This window comes from Astatotilapia calliptera, chromosome 5, assembly GCF_900246225.1.
Source record: "Astatotilapia calliptera chromosome 5, fAstCal1.2, whole genome shotgun sequence".
In the NCBI taxonomy this organism is placed as follows: domain Eukaryota; kingdom Metazoa; phylum Chordata; class Actinopteri; order Cichliformes; family Cichlidae; genus Astatotilapia; species Astatotilapia calliptera.
Window position 1 is genome coordinate 17985961 of NC_039306.1, and position 15060 is coordinate 18001020.

At 39.6% G+C, this 15060-nt stretch overlaps 1 protein-coding gene across 2 annotated transcripts in view; it reads right to left on the reverse strand.

Moving 5' to 3' along the window:
- atg7 (ATG7 autophagy related 7 homolog (S. cerevisiae)) overlaps window positions 1-15060 on the reverse strand; it is a 58189-nt gene that overhangs the window by 12695 nt on the left and 30434 nt on the right. For both annotated transcript variants that reach the window (XM_026167707.1, XM_026167708.1), the window contains exon 18: window positions 13752-13874. In XM_026167707.1, coding sequence (XP_026023492.1) covers window positions 13752-13874 — 123 coding nt within the window. The remainder of the gene's footprint in view (window positions 1-13751; window positions 13875-15060) is intronic.

The following is a 15060-nucleotide window of genomic DNA, read 5'->3' on the forward strand; positions in this document are numbered from 1 at the left end:
TTGTGGTCAGAGCAGCAATCAAACACTAGCAGGGCCCCATGGGCACGTGCACTAAGACACACACGGGCTTGGGTAAGCGTGCGCGCACATTCACAGATCCTCTCACGCACTTCTGCCTAACAAAAACCCTCAACAGAATGCAAATTATGAAACGAGAACTCTTTTTTTCTCTGTTTTAAAATCTGTAAATTGTCAAATTGAGTGCAAATACTATTCAAACCAGTCGTTCTACTGTAGAGCAGCAATCCCTGCACGCAAATACAGACACACACATACACAAACGCATTTAATAGAAGAAAAGAAGACAAAGTGCTTAGTAAACCACAGTTGAAGCAATCTTTTGATCTGATGCTAAGCACACCAGACAGTCACAGTCTTTCATTACAAGGCTTTGCACTTTGCGAATCAGTCACTGCCAACAACTTAAAACTTCATATATGAAGAAAAGAAACAAAGTCAGTCAAACATTAGCCAAAGTCTATCTGTGAGCGTTAGTCGTAGTCTCACTCACAGATAGCAGACAAACACAAATATACTATATGTACAGATACATGCTGTATGCAAATCATGCAGTACTTATCGTGCGTGCACCCGCGTGTATGTATGTGTAATTATCAGAACCCCGGGCTCGATGTTATCACTGCTCTCCATGTGCTCGACAGGACGGCATCGGGAGAAAAGATAAGAACCGGCACTGTGGCCAGATGTCCAATGTGTGCGTGTGTGCAATTCCTTTTCAAATCGGAGCTCCTGGGCAGATTACCTGTGACCAGCAAGGCAGGCCAGAATCAGGCTACAAGATCCTCTCTCTCTCTTACACACACACACACACACACACGTACACACACAGACTCTTATCTCTGTCTTTGATGCAGCTGGAGATTTTTACTGTGTTTGCCAAAACCAGAAAATGAGGACAAAAAGCCCTGAACTGACAGAATCCATGGAAAACACTTTAGACTCCAGGTTATATGTACACACAGCAGCTATCTGTGCTCATGTGAATGTAAAACTGATCGTTTAATTATTCTTGACTTTTTTTTTTCAAATAAATTTCTGTATGTTGTAGTAGTTGTGCGTAACAGAAAAATACAACTCTTAGTGGGTTTGATGTTAGAAACACTCCTGAATGGAGATTTCGTCATGTGCTAATACATCTGTGTATGCCAGGTTTCAGCATATCAAACAATAGAATATGTACTGGGCACAATGTGTGCTTACATTCTGATAACATTCACTTCCTTTGGTTCCAGCTGAGCTGCATTTACTTGGATACAGATGACACATTTGACCTTCACTGGAAAGGTAAACATCCATTAAATTCAGCGCTGGTATCTCCAAACCTTTTGTCCTTAGTGAGGAACAAAACAAAGTATTTGAATTTAATTACTCACCCTGAAAGATGAGATTGGACCCAATATGTAGTGATGTTGTCTAATACCAGTTTCAGTATCAAGGAGGATGAGATTATTGTTTATAATCCAACCTTCAAATGAAAAGTGTAATATCTTTAAATATAAATTAAATATAATATGTCTTTAAATATAATATCATTGTTTTTCTGTTTTGTTTTTTTTACCTTAAAGCAGTTTCAGTAACAATGCAGAGCAGACCCCTTACTTATATCACTGCAACTGTAGTGCCACAGTCTCCAGTTTGAACAGTGAGGGGGAAAATGAACAAAAACAAACAAACAAACAATCACATGACATAAAAGTTGGAACTTTTGCAATTTTTGCTATAACCAGACTTCATCCAGCAAAGATGAAGGCATTCTTCATGGGACTTTATATTAGACACTTAGTAACCTGTCCACAGCATACCCTGCCTTCCGTCCCTCATGACCTGAATTGGTTAAGTAGCAGAAAATGGACAGATGGTAATATAAACGGTTTTATATTCAAAATTATGCATTTATCAAACTGGGCTTCCAGGACTCCATTACACACTTATACCTAAAACAACACTACCTCATCATCCATTAATAGATGGCAGAACATTATTTTTCTAAATGATACATAGCTCGCCAACTTGATTCACTTCATTTGATAGCGCCAAATCACAACAACAGTTGTTGTCTCAACGTATTTTATATTGTAAGGTAAAAAACCTTCAATTACAGAGAGAAAGCCCCAATGATCAGACGACATCCTATGAGCAAGAACCTGGTGACAGTGGGAAGGAAGAACCCCCGTTTAATAGGAAGAAACCTCTGGCTCAGGCTCAGGGAGAGGCAGCCATCTGCTGTGACTAGTTGGGGAGTAACAATAAAATGTGTATCTTTTTGCTTTTCAAAAATTGTGCATTACTTAGCGTTTTCTCCGTAGTTTAACAACAAAAAAAAGGGTATACAAAAAAGAAGACAAAAACCAGTGACGGTGTGTTTTGACACCATGAGAAAAACATAATATAGGTGTTGTCATATTAATAAATCATTCAAGAGTTTTTTGAGTACTAGCAAATAAGTTATTTGTATTGGGACTAAATAATACCAGAAATCAGATAATAAAATCTTAATCTCCAATAACATAATGTCCATGTTAAAACAAAAATTACATTGAATAGTTCAGCTGTGTAGCAAACCGATCCACATGTAAGCAAGTGGTGTTGGGGTGCTTGCACAAGTGACAGTCCACTCCAAAAGTGCAAAGCTGACACAGATACAGAAATAGTTGTTAAGCTACCGAACAGGAAGGAGAGTAGGAGCTAAACAGGGACGACTAGACTACTACTCTGTCTGCTGCCACCCAGTCATCTGTCCATCTGTCTGTCGCTCGCTTCCTGGCTCGAAGAAGACATCACTTTGGACTGACTGGCGCCTGAGAGGAGAGGCCATGTATAGGAACAGGGCCTCTGTAAGTTTTCCCATGTAGTGAAGGAAAATTTGGCTTTATGGATCCTATTTATGACTTATGAAAATACCTCCCTGTGATTGATGATTAGTAATTCTGTATGAGCTTCTTTGGGGTCAAGACACAGGACAGCTGTTCTGGGTGCCATGCTTCTTCTCCACCCCCATCCTACAGTACATCCCTTTGCTGGCTCCAATCCTGTGCATAAGGGTATTAATACAGCCCACCAAGGGAGAAAAGTGGACTTATTTCCGTGCCAAGAAGCTTTACAACATATCACCTGCTGTTCTTCTCACCTCTTCATCTTTATCTCCACATTGAGTGAAAAAGCTCGGAAAAATGCTAATATCAGTAACAACAATAATAAACCTACATAGTGCTAAATCAACAATAACTCGGGTAATCTATTAAAATTGACCAGTCTTTTCTTCCTTTTATAAAACAAAATCTCTGTGTTTGTCTCTTTGTCTGCCAACTCCTCCTACACGATGAGGATTTGAGCAACCATTACAATGCCATCAAATTGTTTGGCAACCACCTAGCAACAGGCTAGGCTGAACAGTATTTTTTGCCTCTATGCACCTACAACACCTTATGAAAGGATCCTATTGTTTTAATTTTATGACAATAACATGTCCATTATAACCACAAAAGCTGAATTATATGTGATAGATGACAATGTTATCACGTTGCCTAGCAATCACCTTGCAATGGGCTAAAAGAGACCATTGTTTGCATTTATACACTTACAGCACCTCATATTTTTTTAATTTCACGGCCAAACAAGAACAGGCAACAAACAATATTGCAATATGAGCATGTACTAATAAGGCAAATGGATCACTGACTGGATATTTCTTCTTTCTTCTTCTTCCTGGGTATTTATATTTTGCTGAACATGGCACCTTGTAATGATGGAAACACTGAGCAGCTCTGCTAGTTCTAAGTGTCATGTTACCTCAGCTAGAGGATCAGAAAGGTGGGACAGGGGCAGTTAAATGACTGATGGCGTACTGTAGCTGCCACACCTGACCCAAGTCCTGAATGACCTGCCCTGGCACAGAACATGTATTATTCAATCCGGTAACTCTATTGAGTAAAGCAGGCTGTGGTTGAATCACTTTGTTATCCCTATTTGTCAAACTTCACTTGTTTGCACTACACTATTTTCCCTTTTGTGGTTGCCAGCACTCACTGCCAGCGTCAGACAACCAAGAGCCAATTTGTGCTGGACAATCTAGAACCTGTGAAGACTAGGGTTAGTTATAAAAACAAACACACAAGAATTACTCACCCCACTTATATGTTAAGGTTAGCATATGTAGGATTAGCAAGTGAGGTTAAAAGTCAAGCCACCGATGACACAAAGCTTCTGAATTTAGCCTGTAAAGGACTGGGATGATTTAGACTATGTATAGGAACAAAGTTTCTGCATGTGTGAGAAACTATGTAAAGAAAGGAAGGATAGAAGATGTGACCTGTCTCTCCCTGCTGGCATGCATCAGAGAAAGAAGAGCACACTTTTATAATTAGCAGTGCAGAAGATGTCAAGCAGGAATAGCTGGCATATGTATGGGACATAAATATGCATGTGCCACATGATGGTATGCACGCTTTACTTTTTACATTAATACACAGAAATACAAAATCACACAAAAAGTCTGTAATGTAGCAATATTTTCATAAATTTTCCTTGAAGGTTTTCTGGAATTAACCAATTGAGATTATTCAAGGAGTAAACTTCAGATCAATTAATTCAAATGATCTGTAACAATAAGTATTTTAGGCAGAGTGAACTTAGAAGCTATCAAATTATAACAAGAAAGAAATGAAGACTAAAGTTTCCAGTAATAAATTTAGAATGATCACATATTTCCTCATGTTAAAACTGAAATTTCTTTTTATGAGATCTGTGAAGAATCTCTTCTTGACTTTCAAACTCTAAACAAATTATGGAACATGGTATCAAATAACTTTCTGAATCCTTCTTCTGTGTTTCAACCACAACTGCTACCTTTCCTCTCCTTTCCTGGAAACTGCTGCATGAAAGCAGCCAGTTAATGTTCTACTGAATTAAATATAAAATGCTTCATCTCTCTGCATCTTAATAGGTGATATTTTAACTTCTTTTGTGGTTTGACATGTTTTTACTGGAAAGAAGATGTTGGGCTGAGATCAAGGGGGAGATATTATACATAATTCAAATGGTGATGTTTTATGCTAGTAATAGATGATATTAAAACATGCATCAGGCATGCTTTTTTGTTTCAACTGATTATAAAATAAGAGTTAGTTGCATAATGTAGTTGTATCCAGACTGGTTTCATGAAAAAGTGTCGCTTTCACCATGCACTTCTGTCTGCCACTGGGCATGAAAACTACCGGGAAAATGAAGTTTCAATCGTGCAGCCAAAACAAAAGGAACATTTCATTTTCCTGGTAGTTTTCCTGAATTAGCTTGTAATGGCAGATGTTGGAATAAGTAAAATAAATAAAGACTGCATGGCCAAAATAAAAAAATCAATAAAAAGCAAGGTGAAGAGGAAGTGTATAATCGAAATCTAAAGTTTAAACAAGAGTAAAGTCAGTTGGCTAGAAACGCAAGAGAGCACTCTAATACTTGGCTTTTGCTGCTAAACTCAATAAGGGCCCAGTCACACAGGCCTAGAGACTTGACGGTGACCTCCTAGCAACCACCAGTAACTAGGACAAAATGTGTATTACTCAAAAGGTCAGGAAGTGCTTGCTTCGGGTCCAATCGATTGCTGAAGCCCCAGCCACAGATCCAGAGACCGGTCAGTAATGCCAGTGACACAGGTTGCAAGGGAATTTTGAAACAATGTGTTACCAACCAATATTTTCCATTTCCAGTTTCACTCAGTGATTAGTTGGCAAGTGTTTGCACACAAATCAGCATCATTCAGGCAAATCACAGGTGACCGTGGGAGAGGTTTTTGGTCCAGAACCTTCTTTGCAACCGATGTCACATAGCGACAGCCATCTTTAATAAAATGATAAGTCTGGCTGCTTTACCAGGTGTAACAATGAATAAATCCTTTTTTTCCATGGATGCCTGGATGTTAAAGTTTAACAGAGTTAGAAGTTAGCAGGGAGTTAGCTTGCTAATTTCCATCTAAACATAATATACCCTGTTCCAACTGAGGGATTTCAGAAAAATTAAAACGTACAGTTCTGCTATCACTTCTGACATAAATGAAGACAGAAAACTAAACAGCAGTGATGTTTGTGGGGTTACTGAAGTTTGGCTAGCTGGTATGTACTGATGTGCTACGTGGTGGCTAGCTATATAAACACATTAGCACAGTAACGTTTCCACTCAATAAAAGTTAGCAATCGCATGGCAGGTTGCTGTAAACGGACCAAACTTCAGTCAGAAGCACAACCGAGATCATTCATCAACAATACGAGGTTAGTCATTAATATACTGTTGCATGGGATGGGCTGTAGTTACACTGTAAGGTTTTTAAAAAACGGTGCTTTAAAACGTGCTGCCGATGAATAGTGGTAATAAAAACTGAGAAACGCAGACAGTGTTCACCGACCTTTTCCCCCCCTTTTTTTAAGGAGCTTGTTCAGATTAAATCGAAAATTAAATAGAAAATAGACAGGGTTTAAAAAAACAACAACAGCCTTAGTAAACACAAAGTAGTTTGGACCCGGAAGCAGGGTTCATACATCATCACTTAACAACTGGATAGGAAGTTGGTGTTTATGAACAGCAACAGCTTGTTAACACACAATTTCCATACTTTCCAAGTCTTACTGAATGGAGTTTCATGGATTTCATCAAGTAAAAAAAACAAAAGGATTGTACTTAGATATAAAGAGTTAAAAAAAAAAAAAAATAGGTGATTTTTTTTTGTTTCAAAGGAACTTAATAGTAAATCGAAATGAAAATAAGCAACTACTCAGGGACAGTAGATTGCAGTCAATTTAAAGACAATTTATACTTTTTTAAAATGTCTCTCTCATTCTCCCTCCTTATTTTTTTTTCCCCACTCAAACTCTCCGTCTCACAGGAGGGTGTGCAGTGCAATAATGAAAAAGCAGACTTAATATGTTTTCCCTGAGTCCATCTGGTAATAATTGCAGCATGTAGCAACTGTAGCTGTGTTTGGATAAAGCTCTGACATACATGGGGCCCTCTGACGCTCATAGAGTAAGCGTGTGTGTGTGCGCGCGTGTGTGTGTCTCCACTGGGAGAGTCTGTTTATGTGGGGACAAAGAGAGAGAGAGGAAGAAGAAAAAAAAGCATGTGACTGGATAATTTGTGTTACTCTGAGTGTGTGTGCGCGTATCCGCACTTGTATGCTTTCCAAGCTGCTGGGTGACGGGCCAACATAACTAAATCAACTTTATCGTCAGCGCACTGTTTTACGTGGATAAGCGCAGAGCAGAGCATGGATGAATGTGTGTGGGTGGTTGGGTAACATCTCCTCCTCAAGGGGATGAGTATGACTCAGGGTGATGACTACTGGCATCTGATGGCACTGAGATTGCTACCAAAAAGCCACAGGCACACTGGACAGATCCAGGTACCTACATCTTATCGAACACAGCTTCTGTGTACTAAAATTAGACCTAAAGAATTTTCAGCAAGACTCGGATCACTTCTTTACTTAGACGACAGGTACGGTTCAATCTTAGGTCACGCAGCAAAACCGAAATAATTTAGATAGCAACTGTCAGAGCAATTATCCAAAGTGTGCCTCACAAACCGATCTTGAGCAAGACACTGACTCACAATATGTAACCTTGGATATTTGGAGTATCAACTTAAAAACAAATGCCTCCCAAATCAGGGGCCCCTGTACCCAAAGGAGGAATACAAGATGGTCCTATATTATTAAAAAGGGATTGAAGTAATTTCACAATGATTTCATTTCAAAATGCAACAATAAGATGATGATGTTACACAAACACAGGTTACACCCTCTAGAGTGTGTTCACATAACCAAACCCATATTAAATGTTGCCTAGTTTTTCACTCAAATCCTTGTGGAGCAAATCACATCAAGTGTTACTTGTGTGATATGAGATTCTTGTACTAAGCATGTTCTAAAGGCCCCTTTGTTAAAAATCAAGCAGCTGTCACGGTATTCAACATGAGACTACGTCCCAAAGAATCAAAACAGAAAAGAGTGTGACAAGTGACACATTCTTCTTCAAGTTCAGCACAGACGTGTCTAACTCGTGACTTGCTGCCAGTGCCAGTTGGAGTAGGTGGAAGGGAGTGGAGCATGGATTCTGCAGAAAGACCCTTTGTGCTAAAAGGGTCACACATCCTCTGTTTGAGCCATTTACAGGCTGACAGATTAACACATACGGGAAACACGCTCGTTCCCATGTTTACTGACAATGATGACAGGGACATACAACATACACAACTGAATATCAATGACCACGTGCTTCCTTGATGTTAATATAAGGAAACTGCACAGCCACAAAATAATATCTAACCTTGATAAAGTCAGATGACTGTATATGAGTGTAACGCATCACTTCCTTTACAAAATCTCCTGCAGTCACATTACTAACCTGACGCATTAGAGCTGCAAATGAGTAAAAAAGCAAAGCCAGCTTGTTATTATGACTTTAACTTTCAATAATGGTATAGCGCTTCTATTTTTTGTTAACATTAAAGTCATAAAATTAACCCATTTTGTCCTTGATCCCTGTAAGTGGCTGTATGAATGAGCGCAGTGACTCATCCTTCCAAGGCAAAGACAATCAGTGGGCATCGTAGGAAAGGTAGAGCATCCCGTACAGACACTCATTTCCTGTCAGCTTCTCTGAGTGTTTGTGTGTCTGACCCTGCCCTCAACAATGAAGCTACAGTGAGGAAGGAAAGGGCAGCCAAAACTCAAAGCAATGTTCCGGTTAAACATGTTTAAATGACAAAATTATTGTGAATTGAAATCGGAGCTTGATTCAGTTCAGGTAATGCATCCCATTCAACTTTTGAACCAACATGGCGACACAGGTTGAACATGTGACCCAATTCAGTCTTATTTGATCTGGTTTGGATAAATCACACGCTGGAAACAGTTAAAATCTTGTGGTAAATGGATATTTTTGTTGGCAACGATAACGTTTAACTACAAATACTCATCTAAAGTTAGGAGAAAATGTGCATCAGTCGAGGCATGAGGCAGTTTTACGGCCTCGGAGGAAGTAAGTACAATGATTTTATAGCCAAGGCTTGTCTGAATGGTTGCCGTAGTCTTTTCCTGGCTGTGTAACATTTTTCCCTCATCTTTTTTGCTTCTACAATGCTATAAATAGTAAAAATAGAGATAGTGGCCCACACTCATTCTTAACTTAAACATAATCATTCATGTGGTTATGAGATAAATAGGGACCAAGAGGGGTAAAAGAGGCCTGAAACACATGACAGCATAAAGGTGGTGTGATTGCTGGAGAGTCTATCTCAGAAAATGAGCCAAAATGTTGCTGTATGACACAATTAGACCATATGAAAATAACTCATACACACAGGAGTGACAGTGGAGGCAACAGTTGCACAACACAAGGAAAACTAACCATGGCAATCTGCAGAGTAAAAAACAAAGAAGTATAGCACAACTACAGATCAGCTCATAAATATTAAAATCAGGTCATGTTTCATTTTCCTTGCCACGAACATGAACGGCCTTAAGAGGCATGCTGCATACAAATGTTTCAAATATAAGTAACTGATTTGCCAGATTTATAATACATTTTCCACTCTGCCATGGTCCCATCACAGGCTGAAATCTCAGCAGGGCTGATCTCACAAAGAAGCCATTCAAAGTGACTTGTGCACGTTAACACCACACACATACACGCACAGGCACAGCTTTCAGGCAGTCTAAACTTTTACCGAACTTGAACTCCCACAAAACCCTGCAGTGACCGCATAAAAAGTAGTTCTCAGGTTACAAACTCACCCAAAATAGGCCTTAAGTACATAGTAGTGATATCTAGTGACGTAGATTATAGTTTAGAATGGTTACACACACTTGAACGGCTGTGATGAATTCAGTGTCATGCTTTAGGGAAAGGCGAGAACATTGAAAAGTATAACTTGTTTCATTGTAATACTATGTTTTTTCATATATGACCAGTACTATTGTATTTCTCATCAGAACCTGCAGTTTAAAAGTCATACTTGTAAAATCTGTCAACAGTTTCTAAAAAAAACCACACCAGATGAGATAGTTAGTCATGAAAATAGCTATTCTTTACAATTCAGGGAAACCTTTTAAAAGCAGTGAGTCACTGAAAAGTCACTGAAAGTGATAATCTTCCCATGAGGACTCATAACTGTACCCAATTCCAATATGTACACATTAAAAAGAATCACATAAGAACCCTTTAAACCCCCTAATTTTGCAGTGAGAATCATCATTATTGCAAACCAGAACTTCTCAAAATATGGGGTCGAGCCCCAAAATGATCCACAAGCCTGTTTCTAGTGGGTTCCCGCATGAAATAAGTAATAATATGCTTTCAAAGTCAAGAAAAAAAAACCACTACTGTCTTTCCTGGAAATGAGGGCTTTTTTTTAAGGGACGTCCTTAAAGCGCAGTAATTTTCAGAAAAAGTAATCTGTGTACAGGAAACAGACGCAAAGACTTCTGGCGCTAGTGGGCTGAGCAATCAAAACAATCTCTCCGTGTTCTGATTGAAGAGAATGGGACCGATGCCAGACTCTTCAACACGCTTCATCGGGGAGAGGGGGTGGACAGAAGGGGGTGGGAACAAATGCAAGAGATGGAGAGAAATGATAGGGATGAGGTGGAGACTGATAGAAGAAGAGGTGAGAAAGGGGGTAGAAGTTGGGGAGAGAGAGAAAAGAGGAGGAAGGCATTTTCTTCTTCACTTGTTGCTTCTCTCATTTCACCTTAAATTGTTTTCTTTTCATCTCCAGTCCTCTTTTGACGTCCATTCTTTCTTCATGCTTGTCTTTTCTACGATCTCCACTGTCTCTTATCTCTTATGTTTCTCAGTATTTTAATCTGGCTCTCATGCTTTTCTTTCACCCCCTCCTCCTCATCGATGTGTTATTAGGGAGAAAGTACATGGGATTTTCCCACAGTTCAACAGGACCAATCCCAACCCCCACCACCCACACGCACTCGTTTTCTGTCTTTCCCCCCGATTCCCTCTGTCTCATGTCAGAGGGGAAAGTCTTGAAGAAAACCACCCATATTCCACCACAAAGTATTCTGGGTGTTTGCTGGAACTTTATGCCGCTCGTTGTTCCGTCAACATTGACTGTGCGCTTCTATGGCAACACAATAATTAGAGGAAGGTTATGGGACGAAAATATCTCTGCTTCGGGATTAAAACGGCATCTTTGCTTAATGATTTAGGTCCTGTTTGGTTTTGCTTTTAGAGAAATCCCAATGATGAAATTAAAATTTCCACAAGAGGATAAAACCATTCTGAAACTGTGTGAAAAAAACATATTGGTACGAATTTCCCAGGGTTGTAAAACTTCCAGGACCAATCTAAGAGCTATGTAGCCATTAATCTCTGCCCCACTGTTTAGGTTTCAGTCATGGTTGGAGTAGGCAAAGCAAGAAGCTCAGAAATCTGTTTGGTCAGCCATGAAGCCGATATGAAACAAGCTGCCCAAACCATTTCAACTACACTCTAGAGAGCCTGAAAAAAAGAGCCAACTGGACTTCTTTAGGTTTGTGAAGATGTTTCACCTCTCATCCAAGAGGCTTCTTCAGTTCTAAAAGCAAACGATAAAGAGCCACAGGTATTTGACCCCAAGTGGCAGCTGTCCCCTTAGACCTGGTCCAATTTTTGTCTAAGACACAAACTCTCAAACCCAAGATGAAAAAAATGTATGCTGTGTATACTCTGCAGTGAGGTGTGGTCGGACCTCTGCATAGGTAAAACTAAACAGCCATTTCACAAATGCACAGTACAACATATAAGAACCACCTAAACAACAGACTTAGCTGTACGTGTGCACCTAAAGGACAAACTACAGATGGTTTAAGAGAGGAGTAAAGGAGGCCATCTTTGTCCACTGTGAGTAACCGTCACTGAAGAAAAGTGATGGCTTACAACATGAGCTGTCAGCCACTTCCAGTGCAGTCTTGATTTCTCTTCCCAGGCAACCCCACTCGCACCTCGTCTCTGGTGACCTCAGTAAGTCACATGATAGGTTGAGGAAAGATCTCACAGGGGTTTCACCTTTAACCACCAGTGATGGTAATGACCCATGACTTCTTTCACCCCATGGCTCATGTCAGTCGTCACATGACCCAAAGTCAATGAGCCTCAGGAATACATTCAAGGGGACAACCCCCATTAAGGGTTAAGTACCTGAGACCCCACCAATTTGTTTTTAAAACTGAAGAAGTCTCTTCAATGGGAGCTGAAACATCTTCACAAATCTAACTAATGCTGTTACCTCAGTCCAGCAGTAACTAGTTTCCACAGGTGAAGGCTAGCGGCTGATTTGATGAATGGCCTCTTTACTATTAATGTCCAACTCCATTGCAACAATCTAATCCAACAATCTGACCAATTAGTATATTTTGGGCTAGGGTTGTGCTAACGGTGATGTCAGGAATTGACAAGTGAAAGTCCGCCCATTTTTAGGTTATTTTCCATATTAAGTTAATCTTATTATTATGACATTAACATTAAACTGAATTTGTCTCAGTGTTGTTTTCATGTTGAATCTCCACATATAAAAGACGCTTATAACACAGATGTGTCTGGACGTGTACGGGCAGGCAAACAAGTTCATGCCCAGACTTCTGACTTTTAAAATTAATGTGGAGCAGCGACACTGATCCAGCACAATGAAATGAGAAAAACAGGGGATATTTCTAACTGGTGGACTGATTTTTTGGGACTCTGCATTTACAGAGAAGCTCATTTATCAATCTCCTTAACTTTTTTAAAAACACATTAATCACTTTTGTTGGTGTAGGGAGGTCACCATAAAGAGCACAGATAAAAGAGATGGGTAAAATATTTCACTCAGAAAAAACAAAAAACAAAACAAAACTAGAACACATGGTTTAACTATCAGTCTGAGGTAAAGATGTAAAAACTTCATGCCATTTTAGCCTTTTCAGTGCTGTGTACAACTTTCCACTAACAACCTTCTGTTGGTGAGCAGCAGTGGTAGCAAAAAAATAGATTTATGATCCTGCAATCATGTCTGTTTTGTAACTTTCCAGTTATGCAGAGAAAAGAATGACTGAAAATCAACCAATCAACAGATTTTTGCTTGCATGCGGTCCTGGAGCTAACTAACAGTCTGTGGCCTGTGCGGATGGATAAGAAAGGGAACTGCTACAGCAAATTTCAATAAAATCAAAGAAGTTTTAAGAAGCACGGAGGAGAGGACTGATAATGACTGCAGTACAAAGCTTTTCATCACTCGTTTTAACGTCATTGCTGAGACAGTTTTATAAAAAATAAATAAATAATAAATTTCTGCAGCATGGGCTAAGGTGAAGTACAAACCAGAGTGCAAACATCAAAAAACACCATATATTTTTGAGGCTACAACCTGCATCATCATAGCTCTTTGGAGCACTTACTCACTATTAATGCACTACCACGCAGAGCTCTTTACTCCCACTTTCAAACCAGACCCCAACAACACTTCACCTGACAGTGGTGGCTAACATTATTTAAAAAAGACAAACAGAACAAACAAACAGAAACAAAACACAAAATTGGTGACAAGTGTGCTTAACTACTTTCAAAGAATACACACACAGCTCTCATTCCAGCTATACAAACATCAGTTTCTTGTCATTATGGCTCAAGGACCAGGTTTGCCACACTTAGCACATTTTGTGATCATGTCTCCACCTATTTGTGTGGGTGGGTGTATGTGTGGACGCAATCTACCTCTGCAGCCTGTGTCTCTTGGTGCAGCAGAGTCAGCCCCGTCAGGTCCTCCAGGAATGAATGGGAAGAATTAAAAACCTTGGACAGGAAGCTGAAACCTTCCCTCTCATAGTGGTCTAAGACCTAGATTAAAAAACAAAAGAAAACATAACAACAGTTAAAGGTTATTTAATCCAAAATGCAACTCTGGGGTATTACACCATTGTTTGAATTATGTGTGCTATGATACTACACTTCTGCTTTCACTGAAAGTAAACAGAAACAGCTGATCAGCATAAACTGATCGTGAACTGGCTAAGTAACTGGGAAAAATACAAAATGACTTAAAAACTTACAAGATAAAATCTCTAAATCTTCTCTTTCTGAAAATGTAGATGTCGCCGTGCGTGCTGACTAAACAGACGAAGCCCTCTTTTAGTTTGCTCAGGTGCAAGAGTTAAAAGGTTGGACTCACACAGGTGAAAAAAAGGTTCCACAACCTAAATGCACTGTTTGACCTTTACTGTGTTTTTTAGTAATATGTTACATCTTGCCAAAGGCGGTTATGAAATGTTTTCCTTCCCCACACATTACGCTTTTGGTGTCCTTATTAAATGTGCCTTGCACTGGAAAAGTAAGCCATGCTAAAGAATCACAACATGAGAAAATGTATCTTCAAAAACATTATTACATAAAAGCAGATCATAATTTTTGCATGGAAGAAACACTTTTTAAAAAAGGAACTTTTAAAACTCTGGCCCTCAGGCTTAACTTCTGTAACACCACAATTCGGCACCTCTACAATCACTCTGCGGTGTTTACCATAATCCCCTACAGTACAGACTTCAAATACCCACACCTTCTTTCCAAAAACCACACATCCACAGATCCTCTGCCCTCTGGACTACCCTGCTAGACTTAGCAAAGCCTTTCATAGATGCCTACAGACCCTCCCCTGCAGGTGTAGAGTTACCTCTGCTTCAGACAGCAACACAATGTGTGCATCACTGTCTGTGTGTGTGAGTTCGCAGACTGGCGTCTAGTCTTGGAGCCAGACACACCGCACACAATACACACTGATGTGTCCCCTCATTCATCTTTTCAACCTCTCTTTTCTTTCCTTCTTTCTCTTTTATTTCTTTGACTCTCCACTTCGATCCATGGGGTGTGTTATGTGAGATGCCAACGGCCATAACCCACTTTGTTGAAATGTAGCTTTTCATGACACAGGAAGCAACCTAATGACCATGACGATCTTGTGATAAAGTTAATAAAGTCACTGCACAAACACAGTACTAAGGGCATCAAACACACACCTTTTGGAAAAACA